The following is a 17,928-nucleotide window of genomic DNA, read 5'->3' on the forward strand; positions in this document are numbered from 1 at the left end:
CTTCCACATGATGCCTCCTCCTCCTTATCACACCACAGCTTACATACAATGATCTCAGAGAATACCATCTTTACGACAACTTTCACACACACACCTGTGATCAAAAGACATCATCGGGTACAGTAATCAAGGGGCAGGAAGCGCCATTGTTGCATATTATCGGATGAACGAAGCATCGAATCTTCCCCCTTTCTCTCTCCACAGATTTCCCCATTACCATGTACAGAATTTGAGCGCTCTAGTAGTATTGATCCCCTGTACCTGTACCTGAATGTACCGCCCGCGCAAAAACGCCTCGATGATGTGACCCCGTTTGATCGATCATGTAGATGCCCATACGCCTCATCATTATCATCATCAACCTACTTGATTTAACTTTGATACGGTGGTCATTGAACCCCCAAATGGAACCTTTCATCCATCCTTGTACAAGCGACAATGCATTACGTGCAGTCGTCGTTGGTATTAAACTCTGCATAAGTGTGTGTTTTGCAGGAGCATTGGTGATACATGACCATTTCAACGATGACGGTGGTGGATGTCAAAAGGCGTTTGTTATCATGTCGTGTATCGTTCTCCAGCATTGTATTTCTGTGCATATGCAGGCAAAAGGATATTGTGCGTAAAGGGTAAAAAGGAGAAAGCAAAAGTCAAGGCATGTAAACAAACGCCCAACAGCACGCAGCATGAAGATTACTGGATCGTCAAATTGATCGTTACAATGTGTATCAGCCACATTTGTTTGTGGAAATTTGGATCTTTCTCTTGTCCAGCTTTGCCCAAAATAAACTCCAGAGAGAAAGAGAGAGATAGAGAATGACTACTACTTCTTTAAGCGGGTCTGCGGATAATGATACACGACACTTTTGTTTTTGTTAGCGGCGTTGTCGTCGTTGTCGTTGCATTCTTTTTTTACATACTCCGGCCATTTCCCCGTTCCTCGGTTGTTGCTGTCGTCGCACAGACACGCCCATGTATGTATGTAGCAGTAGTAGACGAGTCGATCCAAGATCTCTCTGTTTTTTAATAATAGCAATTTTCTGTTGCAACGGCTCTCTGTTTGTTGAATGCGTAGTGTAACGTTTCGCTTTATTGGCAGCCAATGTGTCACAACGCTTTTAAGAACCGAGACAAAGGATCCATTTTGCGCATCGGCATCGGGCGGTATCTTCCCGAAAGGGGAATATGATGAAACACGAAAACTGTGCTGGCCATGATTGTCCAGAAGTTCCAATTCATCCATCGTCATGTGTCAAGCTTAATATATTAATTTCCCCATTTCCATAAAGAACTCCCCTGAATCATCCTCCTCAGCCTGTTGCTAAGCAACAACCCATTGACAAACATTATTTGTGTATGTGTACATACATACATTGAAAAAGTTGTTGTATTTCTATCCTGTCCCCAAATGGTTGATGCCTTTTTTTATTGTCAGTGTACAGGGGTAGGTGGTTGAAACGATCGCATGACTTCATCTAGCTGTTCTTCCACTGATGCATGTTTCTTTTCTTGCTCATGGTCGCCATCATCACCTCCAGAGGTATTGGCAATCATTTGCAAAAGGCTGGGTAAAGTTTGCTGTGGTGCAAAATAGACATCGGTGGTAGATGCATCCTTTCGAGAATGAATCGTGGAAATATGCTTGGCTCGACGATGATCCTGCTCGTCGTCCTCATGTTGTTGTTGACTCTCCATACGTCGTCTAGGAGATCGTCGTGGTACTGGAGGGGGTGATGATTGGGTGTTGTTAAGCTGAGCATCTTTGGGTGATGATGATGTTGCTGGTACCGGTAGTCCCATGAGGCGCAATACATGTTCTTCAATCTTTTCCTCGTCTTCCTCGTCGTCTTCTTCTTCCATCATCTCATGAGCCACATCGGAAGTGGTTGGTGTCGTTGTACCATGTTGTTCAGCTGAGGAAGAGACGCTCATCCCGTGAGCAGCGAAAAAGCTCTTGCGATTGCCTTGTTTCTTTACAATGCCCCATTCGACTGTCCCATCATCCATTTCTCGGAGCTCCAATCCTTCCAACTGTGGCACACTGGATTCTCGATTGCGATAATAATCGTATAAGCTCTCATCATCGTAATAATTGAGCACGCTATCCAACTCATCATGGTGTTGTTGTTGGTCCTCTGATGGATTGCCACTTTCTTCTTCTCCATTGTTGTATTGTTGAATTCGTTTCATCATGTCGTTAGGCAGAGGTGGCATAGCTGATAACTCATTTTGAGCTCCTCCTGCTGAAGTAGGTGTTTTGGATGTGTCGATGTCACCCTTTTCAAGGTTCTTCATAAAATTGAGCGAATCAGGAGGAACATAAATGATGGTACGACGCACGATCTTTGACTTGGTCTTGTCTCGACGTTTGTTTGCTGTGGAGGTGGAAGAAGATGATGCCATGTTGACGGTCTTTGTACGGCGTGCTTTACCCGCTTTGGCCAGCAAATGGGTAAGTAGGCGACTCTTTTTGGGTGAATCCTCTTGTGGTTGCTGTTGTTGTTGTTGTTCCTCAACATTGTTCTTTTTGTTGTCTTTTTTGCGTTGTTGTTTATCATTGTGTTGCATCACAGCTCTAGCTGCTGGTGATAAATCTTCGCCATTTTGAGTTGCCAATGTTGCTCGAGAGGATGATGCAAACTTGGTGTTAAAGGTGTTGGATGTACTTGAACGTGTAAAGGATGCTTGTCGACTAAGACGTGAAGCATTGGTGCTCAAATTGCGTACCAACCCTCGCAAAGGTGTAGCTCGACTCGCCTGCCGGAGGCTGCCAAACAATCCAATGGCCTTGTTACGAGGAGACGGCTTTGGTGATTCACTGTGCCTGGATTTGATCGATGGTGTTGACGTGGATGGTTTGATTGTAATGTTGGGTGGTGCAACCTTGCTATCGCCTTTGTTGTTGTTGTTGCTTGATTTGTGAGTGGATGATGACGATAAACTTGGTTCTACCTCCTGAATGGGCTCCATTTCTATCAACGTCTTTTCTTCTTGTGCTTGTTGCATACGATGTATCTCATCCATACTCATTGACTTGCGCACTCGTCGCTTGCGTGAAACTTCCTTCTCGATTAATAAAGATGCTGTTGGTTCCTCCAATGGTGCTTTTGGCGTAGTATCCAATGATGGTGATGCAGTATCATTCTCCTCCTCTTTTTTCTCGGCTTGTTGCTCATCAATGTCTTTGTGCAAGCCATCAGCATCATCAACAGCATTCTGTTCCTTGTTCTCTTCCTGTGTTGTAGACGTGGATGATTCAACAGGTGCATCATCATCATCACCTTCATGCTCTTTGTCGGCGTTGTCAGGCAATGGTGGTACAGCTGGGATAGACTCGTCGCTTGGCAATGGCATTTGATGAACGCTATTGGCCATACTCTTTCGTTTCTCGAGCAGCTTGATTAATTCTTGCTCATCCTCTTCGGTAAGAGCAATGCGACTCTCACGCAACTGCATCACTGATAACCGGTTGTCGTGCAGATGATTGGCGAATGACAGCAAATCAAACTTGCTCATGCGAGTGGTTGCTTTTTTGGAAGAAGCCTTTCTTGAAGCACGCTTTTTCTTGTTGAGAACAGTAGAAAGACGAGGAGCGTCTGGAGAAAAGTCTTTGAAAAAGAGACCAGCTTCATCCTCCTCATCGTATTCTTCGTCATCGTCGGAATCAAAGATGGTTTTTGAGTTGATGATCATCTTCTCCTTTCGTTGCTGCAATTCAGTTTCCACAAGGGGTAACAGGGGCGGCGGTGTCTTGCTACGAGGGATGATAGGCGGGCCTGATGAGATATCTTGAATGTCCTATAGTAGTAATACACGAAAGGTTAAATGACCGCATACATATATACATATAGCGATAGAATAATATGACATACCATCTTGATACCCGTTGCTGTCATACCATGACTACTATTGCTGCTTCGTGTACTATTGTTGCGTGCCAATGTCTCGGATGTAGATGATGATGGAGATAGAGGTGGTGTGCTTGGTAATGCCTTGTTCAATAGTGCACTCGATGCCGCGGTTGTTGCAGGTGTTGTTGATGTTGCTGCTATGGGTCGCTTCTCATCGATAAGCTCGTTCTCTACCCAAGGCATGGATGGCAATGGCAACGTCGACATGCGTTCTCCATGCATTGGTGCTTCCTCTGAATCGTTCGTGGATCGGGAATCGTGCGATGGAGGCATTAGCGTGTTGCTGTCTTCGGTACTACCACGCGATTCGGTGTTTGACATGGGCGGTAATTGAGACGTTGTTGTTGTTGGTTCGTCTTCTTGTCGTTTCTTTCGATAAAACATGACGACGAATGATGACGAGACCAAGAAGCGAGATGTTGATGAATTGAAAGGCGGAGGAAGAGAGAGAGGAGTGGAGGGAGGAAAGCGTGAAAGAAAAGACAATAAGAGCGATATAAATGAAAAATGAAAAGGTTACACCAACTAATCAAATGAAAACCGCCCTTGACCTGATTTGCAACAAGATGATGTTCAAGAGCCCAACCAAAGTGGCCAGCCCTTTCGATCTTTTCATACCCCTCCCCTGGTTTGTTCTGTGCTAAATGCATGTTACATAAAGACGCCGCCCTCTAATTCATTTCAGGTCAAGCTTGCATGTGTCATGCCAAAATGCTATCCACGTGCTTTTCTTTATGTATCACAAACACATTAACATGCCATTCTTCCACCTTCAATGAGGTCTTGTCCAGATTCACACATGTCATTGGTGATACCACCACGACTATCTAACATTCACCATAGCATAATTATGCGTGCCTATCTATACATTGACATGGCGTATCATGCGTGCATGAATGGAATGTTCAATTGCATTATTACCCATCCACCTCGTTTGTAGTGCATACACATACACACCGATGGCATCATCATCATCAAGAAGCAGGCGGATCATTATTATAGATACCTCGAGAATTCACTCGCATGATCATCAACAGCGACTATAAGTGATGATCTGAAACATGCATGCATTTTATTATCTTCGGCAAAAACTCAGCCAGATTACAAACCGGTGGTGGTGGTGATGTTGGGTGGGGTAGAAATAAAATCACGCAAAACGCGTAGATCAGAGCAATTCATCTGTTTTCAATTATGCATCGCATTTTGTTTCCCAAAAGAACGTTTCTATGCGTTCTCGTACTACAATACTCACAGACAATCTCTTCTTTTATCCCCTGCTTTTTAAATAAAGGTAACACACTGCATGCAGGGCATTTTTCTCGGCTTTCACGGTTTACCATTTCTCTCATTTCTTTTTCTTTTTCCATTACCTCACCTTTATTCCATTCCTCGATCCTTTCTTTTTCATTGCTCAAGCATTCTACTGCTTACACGCTCCATTGTTATCATATCCTCAGTGCCATTGACAACATAACGCACGGCACGACGACCCGTACATGCCATTGCACTCATACCAAAGCACACGACCACACAACCAAAACGACACCCTTTTTGTCTCGAATCTTTTTACACCCTCCAACTGCTGACGATAACCTAATCCTATTCAACTATGCGCCTAATTCCACAATCGCAACCGAGACTCTCCACACTAGCATCACTCGTCCTTGTATATCCATGGCTACTACACGCACCTTTTACTGCTGCCCAAGACTACGATGATGACGATGGTAAGAAAAAGAGCTAAGCCAACGTGGGTGATGTTTTTCTTTCCACCACATTGTTGCATCTGAAAATGGCATTGTCCATTTCCAGAGATTTGGTACTACCTTCAATGGTATCAGATGCTATTTTTATCCAATTGAATTCAGCGACACCTAAATAACTATTTTCTCTCCAATTTCCAAACAATCCATATGTATAGGTGATTACGATGGTGGTGATGATGGATCCTCACAGCCAACTACAACCGATTGGGATGGTGGCAATGGTGATGGAACCCCCACAACGACTACCTATGAAGATGGTGGAGATCAACAACCCACGGCAACAACTACTTATGATGATGGCAGTATTGGGGAAAGCCCAACAACCACAAATGATTGGGATGGACAATACACCTCCTCAACTACCAATTGGTGGGACACAACCAGCACCACAAATTGGTGGGATACTACAACAACAACCGACCTTGTACCTACTACAACGATCGATCCAACAGCAACAACCGACAGCATTGATCCTGATGCTACCACCACCACCGATCCTGCTATTGATACCACCACCACTAGTACTGAAGCGACTCCAACAATCGATCCAACGACTGCTCCAGCTGATAATGGTGGAGAGAATAAGGGAGGAGTGATTGCTGGTGCTGTAGTAGGCAGTGTAGTAGGTGCTGCTCTCTTGGGTGCTTTGGCTTTCTTTTTGATTCGCCGTAGACGTATTCAACGTCAAGCCGACGTGGAAGTCTTTCAACCACAATACGAAGGAGTGGCTTCCCATGACCTTGATCATGATCATTATCCATCGCCTTCTTGGATTTCAAGTTCTCATAACCTGCCATCTACACCAGCCAGCATGTCACAACCCATGTTTTCCTCCAGATCAAGCCTACCACCTCCTCCAACACCACAACATCGCGTATAATAATATCACACCTTGTTCCCTTTTTATTGACAGCAATCCCCTAACCCATTCCATTTCTCCCAAATGACCCTCAAGCAGCTGTGTATTAATATCTATCCATGTTCAGACATCTCGTAAAGCATTTACTACCAAAAGTATTCGAGTTTCGAGTTTACAATTCTTAATGTCGTCGTGTAGTAGGCAAAGTCATTTGTGTAACTAAAGAAGAGTGATAATCGAACTTTTCAGCAGCTTGAATTAGGCTCTTTCATTATGCATGGTAGATCTTTGATCATATCGTTTGCACTCAGTTGGCGCAGCAAGGGGTTGCAGCTCCCACAAGAGTGGCGTGGGGTGTGATACAAGGCTATTAATATTAGTAGTGCTGCGGCAGTTGTAACCGCGATGCCTCCAGCTAATATAAAGGTGGACCCTCCCTTGCAGATGAAAGGCATACTAATTGATTCCCTACTTACAATACTATACCATGTCCTTATATACCCTTCCTTTCGCTGAACCTATACTAATGGAAGATGATACACCCATCGATCCTTGGATTAACGACCTATACGAATTTCCACCACTTTCCAAAATGTCACCTCCTCCCACGGCACGTTCCCATTCATCATCATCATCAAGTCGCCAATCCAGCAGTAGCGAATGGGACATATTATCCCTAGAACATGAAAATGATGACTGGGTAGATCTTTGTAACGATATTAGGCCCACATTTGCGGATGTGGCTGAAGCTGCTGGTGTGTACCATGAGCCTATTCCTACTACCCAGCACTCCTTGATTTGTTTCCGGTGGTCACATGGATCATTAAAGCATCGCCCTCATCCCAAACAAGCTCAACAAGAAGATTTTAATGAAGACAATGACTACGATTCATTGTTGAATGACTTGTACGACGACCACAAATCGCAAGCTCGTAACGCAAATCGACGTACTCCATACATCCAAAGACGTAGACAAAATGTTCAAGAGGTAATCCTTCGGCGTGATCTTCGTTCACTACCTCAAGTACATGAAAAATACAATCGACGACTGACCAAGGTGGAAAATGCCATGGCAACAACATGTGCCAAGCGTGAAATTGCCCACAACAACTGGAGATCTGCTCTAGTACTTGAAAACCCATCCAAGGTACAAGAGGATTTAACTTTGCCATCATCCATCGATCATCCATTACCACCACGAGCCACGATCCAAGCACCTTATACACATGTTATTGTTCAACGTCGTCGAAAACGTCGTCGTCGTCGTACCGTTTATACACAAACCACCAAAGTGCCAACTGATTTGCCTGCAGAGTATACGACATTTTACCGTGTATTGGTACAGGAACTTTTACAACGACAACTAGTATCCTCCCTTGACGATGATGAAGGCGGTGATATCATTGACGCGGTATTAAATCAACCGATTGGTTGGCGTTTTGGTGCTCGCGACTCATATAACAACAAGGCATTCGTCTACCATGAGCTGAAAAAGATACTGGCATCCGATCTCCGCACTTGGCACATCAGCTACTTTGACTTTGAAGAATGCAATGTGTCGTTTGAAGAGTATCTTGAGTACATGCGTGAGATAGATCGCATTGTCAAGGAGGAATTCAAACCAAACGCCAACGTCGGCTTTTATCCTTCAAGGTGGATGTCCTGTAGCAGAATCCTCAGTATCCTTTATCTCAAAGATATTTTCAAGATGAACCATGAACGTCGTCGACTCGAGCATGTCTTGGATGATATCAACAAAAATGACGCACTCAAGACATTGTATAAGGCTATCAGCAAGAATGGATCAAAACACGCATCATCTCGTGATAAGCAGTTAAGAAAACGTCTTATTAAGCACTTTTTGGAGCAGTGGACATCTTGTAAATAAAATGAGTTTATTACACATGTATGCTTTTTGGGTTTACTCTATAATGGATATGGCTGCATTATGTTAAGGTAGGAGGGGATTTAAATATTGGGACAGTAGCTCCATGACTTGAGACAACGCTTCCCTTCTCTTTCTCCCTCCTCTGCTTTTATCCCCATTCACAACATCCCGAACAAGGTAATGTATTATAGAAGAGTGCTCTTGTTGGCTGTGAGATATTAATACAGTTCTGAACATGCATCGTCAGAGAGTGAGTGCGTCCAAGTGCTGAGGAATGAGGGCAGTAGCCATGGCGATATCGTTGCTTCCTCTTGTTCGTTGCTATTCCCGCTCTATGCTTGGTGTCAACAGGTACATTGAGAGTATAATGTTGCAGCAAAACTTGTTCCATTGACGCGTTAGCTTGCATAGGGGACAAGTTTGGTCTCAAGACATGAGCTGGTTTGGCGTTTTGTTTCAGCTCAACAACACTACACCATGGTTTTTCGGTTTCCAGTAACCACCAACAACACGTCTTTATGTATATGGAAAAGGCAAGCGCAATGAAACAAACAATGAAAAAGGGCGTTTATTGTATGTGTGTGTTAACAGTGAATTGAATAGGTTTTTGGTCAGGCAATGCAACTTTGGGCATCATCATCATCTCTTTGGGTTCAAGTTCCCAGCCTGTATCAAACGGTCGATGGTGATGGGTTTTTGGAAGAGCATGGTCACCGTGTTGAGGTAAAAGGGGATTTGCAAGGCTTGTGGATTTGTTGAACCAACACGGTCTTCTCGTGATAGGCTCGTTCTTTCCCTTGAGGATTTCTTTTCATGAGGTGGGAAATGATTGGAAGGATTGGGGATCATTCTTTCTTTTGGGGAGGATGAATGAGGACAACTATGAGCCTGGACTCTACGTAAGTGAGTCCTTCCTTGCCATGGATCGAACTGGCCTTGCGTGATTCGTGCAGTGCTTTCTCAAGAACAAGGGATCGCCCGACGTTGCTCGTATGGTGGTGATTTGGTTTGTGAATTCCTTCTGATTTGCTTTCTTCCTTAGAGAGGATCGCCTAACGGTATACCAAATCGTCATCATTCCAGTATCAGATGGTCTAACTTGGTTGCTTTTTATTTATAGAGACGACCATTACGATGATTACCACTTTCACAGCAATGACGATTACGATGATTACCACATCCACAACAATGACAATGATAACGACAAAGAGATTCAAAAGGAAGCCTGCAAAATCCTATTCTTTTCTACTTGTGGGTCTTCGATATTGTGACGACGACTACGCAGAAACTCGACAACGACTACGAGTATGAGTACGGATGACAAGGGACGAGGAAGGCGAGGATGGTGGCAAAGTAGGTAGCTATAGCTGCATAGAGGAAATAAAGGATTGTTTATTACCGCACTTGGACTTCGCTAGTTTATCCGCTTCTTGCATACTTGTGGTTTACGTAATAATATTGCTTAGATGGAGTAATAAAGGTAAATGGGAGGTTCCGCCCATTATCATCACCATCCATTTGTGGCAACAACTTGTCAAAGATGTGCGCGTGTAACCATGTCATTTTCACTCAGCTCTTCATCTTTCCGTTAATCTAGGAGAAAGCAACCCTATCACGTTTATGGCATAGGTAGAACATAAAATTCTCATAGTGAAGCGTGAGGCCCTCCCAATGTATCCTCATCTATGTACTATTCGAAGTGAGATGTGTGTATGGTATTGTTGTATGTAGGAGACAAGGTGAGAGTAAGCAATACTCGGCAAGGGTAGATTTATTCCAAGAAGAAGAAGGAAACTAAGATGGATAATATCCAAGGATAACCATACACGAGCTGAGTATGGATGATGGGTATACGTGATTATTCATGACACGACACGAAGGCACGTTCCGCAATCGAATAAAGTTGTTGCATTGTTGGATCTGTGCTGTATCCAGAATCCGATAACGATGGTTTGCGCCCAGTCAAGAAAGCCATCAAGTTGACCATTGGATCAAGGGATACTTTTTGCGTGTGGCGATGGATGGTGTCTACACTCGCACGATAGCAAGACTTTGCCCAGGTCTCCTTTCGATATTGAAACAAGAATGGAACTTGTTTGCGTGCACGACACTTTCCAAGCACTTCATGATTGATACTTGAAACGACGATGATAAGAACGACGGGTGCAATGTTCACTTGAGAGTAGAGCTGCTCGCAGTATGACATGATCCGAAAAATAAACTCGATATCAACCGAGTGCTGCACCTCTACGATAATAGGTGGCGATAGGTATGGCTCAAGCGGCATGTACACGACACCGGACGCTTTTTTGTTTTCCCATTGTGTAGGGCATGTACCCATGTCACCTACAAAGGAGTCCCAAGTTTCCCACCAGACTGGGGTTGCCTTTTGCTTATATACAAATTTACAAGGCATCCTTTTAATAACATACATCAATACACAAACAAAGAGGACATGAGTATACCTACCACAAAAGGTCCATCAAGGAACAAAGCCAAATGTTATTTTGACAACAATGAGCACACAACAAAGTGGTAAAGCAATGAAGTGAGCTACGTACGTAAATGAATGCATGAGTACCCTCATTTGGGAATCACAAAAGACTATCCTTGAGACTTACCAGAGGCCACTGATGATGATATGCAGACAAGTAGAAAGAAAGGGCGAATGATAGTGTGGATGACAACAGCCTTATTTATGTAAGTGGGCGCGGGAATTGTTGTCACGATGGGTCGAGCTGATAAAGTGGTCAAGCATCTTGAAAGTTCTGAGTCTCAGTGATGGAAAATCAACAGCTGATACACAAATCCACCTGCGGCTCAAGAGGTTATTTTTGTAGGTGACAAAAGTATGTCCCCTGTCAAGGACATGCGTGTGTAACCACCACGTGCCATTTCACTCAGCTCTTCATCTTTCCGTTAATGCAGCCGACACCATCCACTAGGAAAAAGCAACTCCATCACGCTTACAGCATAGTGAAAACATAAACGTGCCTGTATCTCCAAACTTTACAATCAAACGTGGGGTTTTTATTAGAGCAATGGGCTCGGCTTGGCCAACAGCACCTTGGGTGCCAGTTTCGCGTTCAATGTCACAAACAGCCCAAAAAATAATTTTGGTCGTCGTCGTCGAAGAGGTTGACCCCCAGATCCAGTTTGGCAGGTAGCGACATTGCGAAATCTGGGATTGCCCATGATGAACTTCATACTTTGACACAAGATTCCTTTGACCCCGACGAGCACTTTGCTCTAATAAAAACACCACGTTTGATTGTAAAGTTTAGAGATACAGGCGTCTTTATGTTTTTACTATGTTGTAAGCGTGATGCTATATGAGAAATGGTCTTTGTTTAATGTAAAGTAGTATGACGATAATAGAGCAAAAGATGCAGAGGGCGTGTTTGTGTAACTTAAGTCATTCAGCACAGGCGATGCATGATTCTTGTACACTATTTAGGAATAGTTCAAAATGCCAGCTAATAGCCCATTCCACCCATTCACCTTTGTTGTCCAATCCAATGTATACGAACGATTGTCTTGCTCCAGCCCAGCATGCCCATCCTTCAACTTTCTTGATTCGAGCTAACCTGGTAGTAAGGTAATGGCTGTTGTTGGATCATCATTATCATGTAAAGTGTAAAATGGCACACACCCTTTTGCTATACGTAAGGATCATTTCTTTTATTTACGCGTGCCTATTGTCTATCGTGAGAGTGCTGATGATGATGGGTGAGTTGTGTGTTTGGGTGGATGGTGTGTATAAGGTAATTGGGTGGCCTCAGTGTAATAGCAGTAGGGGGATTTAAATTTGGGGGACAGCAGCTCCACGACTTGAGACAATGCTTCTCTTCTTTTTCTCCCACCTTTCCTTATTCCATTCACGACATCTCGATCAAGGTAATGTATTATCAAAGAGTGCTCTTGTTGGCTGTGAGGTGTTAATGTAGTTCTGAACATGCATTGTCAGGGAGTGAGTGTGTGTCCAAATGCTGAGGAATGAGCGTGGTTGGTGGTTGGTGGTTGCCATGGCGATATGGTTGCTTCCTTTTGCTCGTTGCTATTCCCGCTCTACGCTTGGTGTCAACAGGTACATTCAGAGTCCAATGTTGCAACCGAAATGGTTCCATTGACGTCGGCTCAACAACACTACACCATGGTTTTCGGTTTTAAGTAACCAACAATAAATGGTCATTGTGTATAAGGAAAAGGCAAGTGCAATGGGACAAACAATGGAAAAAGCGTTTATTGTAATAATGAATGCTGCTATTATTGAATAGGTTCTTGGTCAGGTAGTGCAACTTTGGGCATCATCTCTCATTGGGTTCGACTCCCAGCCTGTACCTTTTGGCCACTTGATATATCTATTAGAGTACTGTTAGTGATGCTCACGAATGCGTAAAAAATACATAAATGATAAGGTGGCAAATTAGCTTCCATGGAAACCCATGTACTGACAAGGATGGCCACGCGAAGGCTTTGCCGTCACCCTCTCCCCTACGGTGCACCAAGCCGGATAACGGGGGCTGCCATTGTAAACAACAGCATCTTCTATCGGTGCTGCTCGAGCCAACATGTTCGGTCTGATAAAAGGATAGCATCCCACGCCCACAGAGGCCGACCCATAAGAGCAAAAAGCAATACATGATCCCATATCTACCACAAGGCCACTGAGTAACAGTCTAACTTCCAACGGCTAAGGCAGTAATCCTCAAATGCAATTGATAGGGCCATGATAGGGCTGACCACACTGTCGCAAATGAATCATAGCTGCCAACGATGCTTTACACAAAAGAGTAAGGCACCATCCCGTTCTACCCATAGCAAATAAACATCCGCCATATCAGTAGTAGCTGCCATCAAGCGACCTTCTTGGGTAGGCGTCATGAGAGACACATCATGCACTGCAACAAATAAATCCGGTCTTGATGAAATAGCATACGCGAGGATATTAACTTGCCAAGAGAATGTCCAAGGTATCCATACAAGTACTTGAGGAATGAGATCCGCCATGGCACCGATAAAAACATTGCTCTGAAGATCCACCGATAAAGAGACGACTTGCAAGCAGCTGGATTTCCAAAACCAAGCGGAAATGCGGTCCTCGACAACCGCAACTATAAGATAGAGATCGCTTGCTTGCTTCTGAGACACCCACCAACGAAAATGTTGATCTTCGTCTTCCAATTCAATAGATTCACCATTGACAACTGTAACGAGAGACTTTTGATGGCACCAAAGAGCATGCGAAATTAAAGCTTGATGGAATGATGGGCCTATAAAACTGCATATCACTAACTTATCTTTGAGGTAATGGTAACAATATTTACCCAGTGTCATATGAGAATCCACAATGTTTGATGCCACCCAGTAATCAGAACACATTTCCTTGCTGTGAGATGTGTTTCTAATAATAGCACCAATTCTGATAGCTGTTTCTCCAAGCGATACTTGATGATGAATGCCATGAGAGATGGATACACCCTTGACAGCACCAAAAGGACACGTGTAACATTGTTGTTTGTTGGGTTATGTGATACATCCATAAGATACGTGCGGTGAAGAGGGCTCTTGAAATCAATTTGCCAATAACGAGAACCACCAGAGGATCAAATAAATGTTGCTGACACTAAAGGTGGGCCTGTTGTTCATTGCTGCTTCTTGCTTGTAGCTGATGGCGGATCCACCAATAACAGGCATGCGTAGCAGGAGACCAGCTGAAAGGGTTGTCAACAACTAGGACCACAATAAGATTGAAACAAACTTGGCGACACCAAGAGGTATAGAACTTGTTGCCTTGCCGCCTTGGTGGATGCAAATAAAAGCAGGCGTCCAATAGGTGTATACAGTAACGAAAACCATCGAACGATGTAATAAGGCAAGCTGACACTGAAGGATGCTGTCGACGTTGCTCTTCTGATTCTGACGAGATTCACCAAAATACAAGTAGTTTGCTGAATAGCACACATACTATAATAAAAGAGGGGGTGGTTGGGATTGGAGCCAAAAAAACGGCAGACCTACTATTTACCAATGAGAGCCATATGAATAAACCCTGTTGACAGCCAATGATAGCTGCATCCATCAAGAATCCAAAGGGCACAAGACTAATAGCTCGCTGAATAACCCACATGAAAGAGGGTGTTAGTAGGCATTGAAAGAAAGAATGGGTCATTATTTACCAATGACAGCTGCATCCATAGAAATCCCAATGCACCAGAAGACAAGTAGCTTGCTGAATAGCCCACATACTATAATAAAAGAGGTGGTTGGTAGGCGTTGAAGAAGAGAACGGATCATCATTTACCAATGATAGCCATACGCACGAAAACATGTCGACATTCAATGACAGCCTCATCCATAGAAATCCTAATGCAACGAAGACAAGTAGCTTGCTGAATATCCCACATACTATAGTATTAGAAGAGGAGGTTGGATTGGGATTGAGCCAAAACACGGATCATCCACTATTTACCAATGACACCCATAAGCACGAAAACATGTCGACATTCAATGACAGCTTCATCCATAGAAATCCCAATGCACCAGAAGACAAGTAGCTTGCTGAATATCCCACATACTATAATAAAAGAGGAGGTTAGCAGGCGTTGAAGAAGAGAACGGATCACTATTTACCAATGATACCCATGTATGCACGAAAACATGTCGACATTCAATGACAGCCTCATCCATGAAAATCCCAAAGAACCAGAAGACAAATAGCTTGCAGAATAGACCACATACTATAGTAAACGAAGAGGTTGGCAGGCGTTGTAGAAACGAATGGATCACTATTTACCAATGATACCCATGTATGCACGAAATCCCTGCTGATATCCAAATCTAGCTGACTCTTGCAATCATTCTCTTGCTGATAAGCCCGCTACGTTGGCACCGGGTTGTAAGCGATGGAACGATACTTGATGGGAATATACAGTGAGAAGGTCGAATAATACTTCATACCATCAAAGATAGCATACTTACACGATGCCGAAGAGCCCTTGCAATGAGCGAGAACGAACAATGTGCTGCCCAAGACCACGTGCAAATCGAAAAATCATCAATCGAAAAGCCCAAACCAGCATCCTAGCTGCGGAAGGAGTACACTATGATATAGCCGATATGAATGAGATACCAATCCTTTTTCATTGGGTATGGAATGCAGCTTGACGATGAAGTCCTTGACGAGATGCATGAATGACCTTGGTAACACAAAAGATTTGAACGCGGGCTCTCATTGCTTGTTGATGACATGATCCATCCATAAGACACGTATAGTTGTAGAAATCCATCAAAGGAATTGCCGATAACCAGAACCACCAAGAGATAGAAAGGTTGCTGATATCAAAGATATACAAGTTGTTCCTTGCTGCTGATGTGATCAATCGATAAGAGAACTTCATTTCAGGACGCCCACCAAATTGCCGATAACGAGAAAACCAGATAATGGGATAAAGCTTGATATGGATGTTGTTACTTGTTGCTGATACAATCCACTCCTAAAAGACGTTCATTGGCTGACATTCTCCAGAGGAATCGCCCGTTGCTTGCAACCAACCACCCGAGACGCAATAAAGGTTGACACCACTCAAAGACATAAACATCTTCCCATGGCTGACATGATTCACCTATAAAAGATGCACCATAAACAATTGTCCAAACCCATCGAATAATACTTAGCAATCATAGCTGTGGATCTTGTAAACCCAAAGCACCAAAAGACAAGCAGCTCTTTACAATGGTCCCTCTAAATAATGGTAGGCGTTTCAGCAAAGGTCTCCAAAAAGTATGAGAGTTACACATACCTGAATCACGCAATCATCACCCGCAGACTTGGGAACGAAATTGGCCATCAGGATGTAAAGTAATAATAAAAGCGCACAGCCAAAGAAAGATCATAGTACCGGCACTGTCCAGTGGATCGACGCGATGAAGTGCATCAATAGAGATACCATCTTCTCTAAAGGCAAGGAGATCAATAGCCGCAAACGATGGAGCGTGCGAACAGAGGATGCATTTTTAAATCCCTGAGGCCGCAACATGAGTCGCACTGTCCCCGCACAACATGTAGAGCTCCACAGGAAAGTGTAGTACAATGACGTCCCTGACATGCAGCCTTGATAATAATAGCATCACCGAAAGAGGCTCTTCCACTGTATGGCGTTTGGTAAGTCCACTTGAATCCAACCAATCCCACAATGAACCTCTTACCTTGTGGTATTTCCTCAATAAGCATCATTGCCTCACATAAAACCGTATCTCCATGTCATCCATATTATCTTGCTGCTGTTTCACTGTAAGTCTTGTTAATTAACAGGTTTCGCTTTGTAGATCCAACACCATGCATACCATTGAGCCAACCATGCTGTTACTCTTGCTTTGAGACCAGTGTCTTGTTGCTGCCAGAGATACCACCATCCAACATGTTCACTCACCATAAATGCAATGTGAGATAAGAAGCAAACCCAATCCACACGCTTTTGTTGTCAGCATACCCAAAAGAGGCAATGTGAAGACGTCTTGAGAACTCTCATTGTGGACAACTCGGTAAGGAAGGCACACGACGCCCTGAACCATGGTGGTCACAAGGAATTGCAACCAAATACACCATCCGAAGGCAATACAATAATCAACCTGCAGCGCCAAGGTATGTCACCATATGTACCATACTCATTGGATCCTGAAATTGGCATCATAAGAGATATCCACCTTCTCTCTGTAGGCAAGGAAATCAATAGCCGTACTTGGATGGAGGCCGTGCGCACAGTTGGATGCCTTTCAAAATTGGCCTTGCCATCGCATCTGGAGTCACACTGTTTCCGGGCCAAAATTCCCCAGGAGAGCACAGTACTATACAATGACATCCTTGACGTGCAGCCGTGATAATAATAGTATCGCCGAAAGAGGCTCTGCCACTGTATGGCGTTTGGTAAGTCCACTTGAATCCAACCAATCCCATCATAATGAACACTCTTACCTTGTGGTATTTCTCAATACCATCATTGCCTCAAATAAAACCGTATCTCCATGTCATCCATATTATCTTGCTGCTGTTTCACTGTAAGTCTTGTTAATTAACAGGTTTCCGGGCTTTTGTAGATCCAATACCACGCATACCATTGAGCCAACCATACAGCATTCTTGTTTGAGATCCGTATCCTGTTGCTGCCAGAGATACCACCATCCAACATGTTCACCTACCATAAACGCAATGTGAGATAAGAAGTAAACCCAATCCACACGCTTGTTGTCAGCATACCCAAAAGAGGCAATGTGAAGACGTCTTGAGAACTCCTCATTGTGGACAACTCGGTAAGGAAGGCACACGACGCCGTGAACCACGGTGATCACAAGGAATTGCAACCAAATACACCATCCGAAGGCAATACAATAATCAACCTGCAGCGCCAAGGTATGCCACCATATGTACCATACTCTCATTGGATCCTGAAATTGGCATCATAAGAGATATCCACCTTCTCTCTGTAGGCAAGGAAATCAATAGCC

At 43.8% G+C, this 17,928-nt stretch overlaps 6 protein-coding genes across 6 annotated transcripts; 2 read left to right on the top strand and 4 right to left on the bottom strand.

The window, feature by feature from the left end:
- Positions 1–1,431: 1,431 nt before the first annotated feature.
- Positions 1,432–4,295, bottom strand: O0I10_004991 (uncharacterized protein; the record flags this gene model as incomplete). Its single annotated transcript, XM_058485040.1, has 2 exons — positions 1,432–3,798; positions 3,873–4,295. The coding sequence occupies 2 exons, from the start codon at positions 4,293–4,295 to the stop codon at positions 1,432–1,434; spliced, it is 2,790 nt and encodes a 929-aa protein (XP_058344190.1).
- Positions 4,296–5,520: 1,225 nt separating this feature from the next.
- O0I10_004992 (uncharacterized protein) lies at positions 5,521–6,557 on the top strand (the record flags this gene model as incomplete). The annotated part of the gene is made up of 2 exons (XM_058485041.1): positions 5,521–5,638; positions 5,833–6,557. The coding sequence occupies 2 exons, from the start codon at positions 5,521–5,523 to the stop codon at positions 6,555–6,557; spliced, it is 843 nt and encodes a 280-aa protein (XP_058344191.1).
- Positions 6,558–7,023: 466 nt separating this feature from the next.
- Positions 7,024–8,424, top strand: O0I10_004993 (uncharacterized protein; the record flags this gene model as incomplete). Its single annotated transcript, XM_058485042.1, has 1 exon — positions 7,024–8,424. The coding sequence occupies one exon, from the start codon at positions 7,024–7,026 to the stop codon at positions 8,422–8,424; it is 1,401 nt and encodes a 466-aa protein (XP_058344192.1).
- Positions 8,425–10,282: 1,858 nt separating this feature from the next.
- On the bottom strand, positions 10,283–10,765 carry O0I10_004994 (uncharacterized protein; the record flags this gene model as incomplete). The annotated part of the gene is made up of 1 exon (XM_058485043.1): positions 10,283–10,765. The coding sequence occupies one exon, from the start codon at positions 10,763–10,765 to the stop codon at positions 10,283–10,285; it is 483 nt and encodes a 160-aa protein (XP_058344193.1).
- A 2,420-nt stretch (positions 10,766–13,185) lies between these two features.
- Positions 13,186–13,761, bottom strand: O0I10_004995 (uncharacterized protein; the record flags this gene model as incomplete). Its single annotated transcript, XM_058485044.1, has 1 exon — positions 13,186–13,761. The coding sequence occupies one exon, from the start codon at positions 13,759–13,761 to the stop codon at positions 13,186–13,188; it is 576 nt and encodes a 191-aa protein (XP_058344194.1).
- A 2,284-nt stretch (positions 13,762–16,045) lies between these two features.
- On the bottom strand, positions 16,046–16,463 carry O0I10_004996 (uncharacterized protein; the record flags this gene model as incomplete). Its single annotated transcript, XM_058485045.1, has 3 exons — positions 16,046–16,168; positions 16,227–16,253; positions 16,326–16,463. The coding sequence occupies 3 exons, from the start codon at positions 16,461–16,463 to the stop codon at positions 16,046–16,048; spliced, it is 288 nt and encodes a 95-aa protein (XP_058344195.1).
- Between the last annotated feature and the right edge of the window lie 1,465 nt (positions 16,464–17,928).

Source organism: Lichtheimia ornata (assembly GCF_029851405.1).
Source record: "Lichtheimia ornata isolate CBS 291.66 chromosome Unknown scaffold00019, whole genome shotgun sequence".
NCBI lineage: Eukaryota > Fungi > Mucoromycota > Mucoromycetes > Mucorales > Lichtheimiaceae > Lichtheimia > Lichtheimia ornata.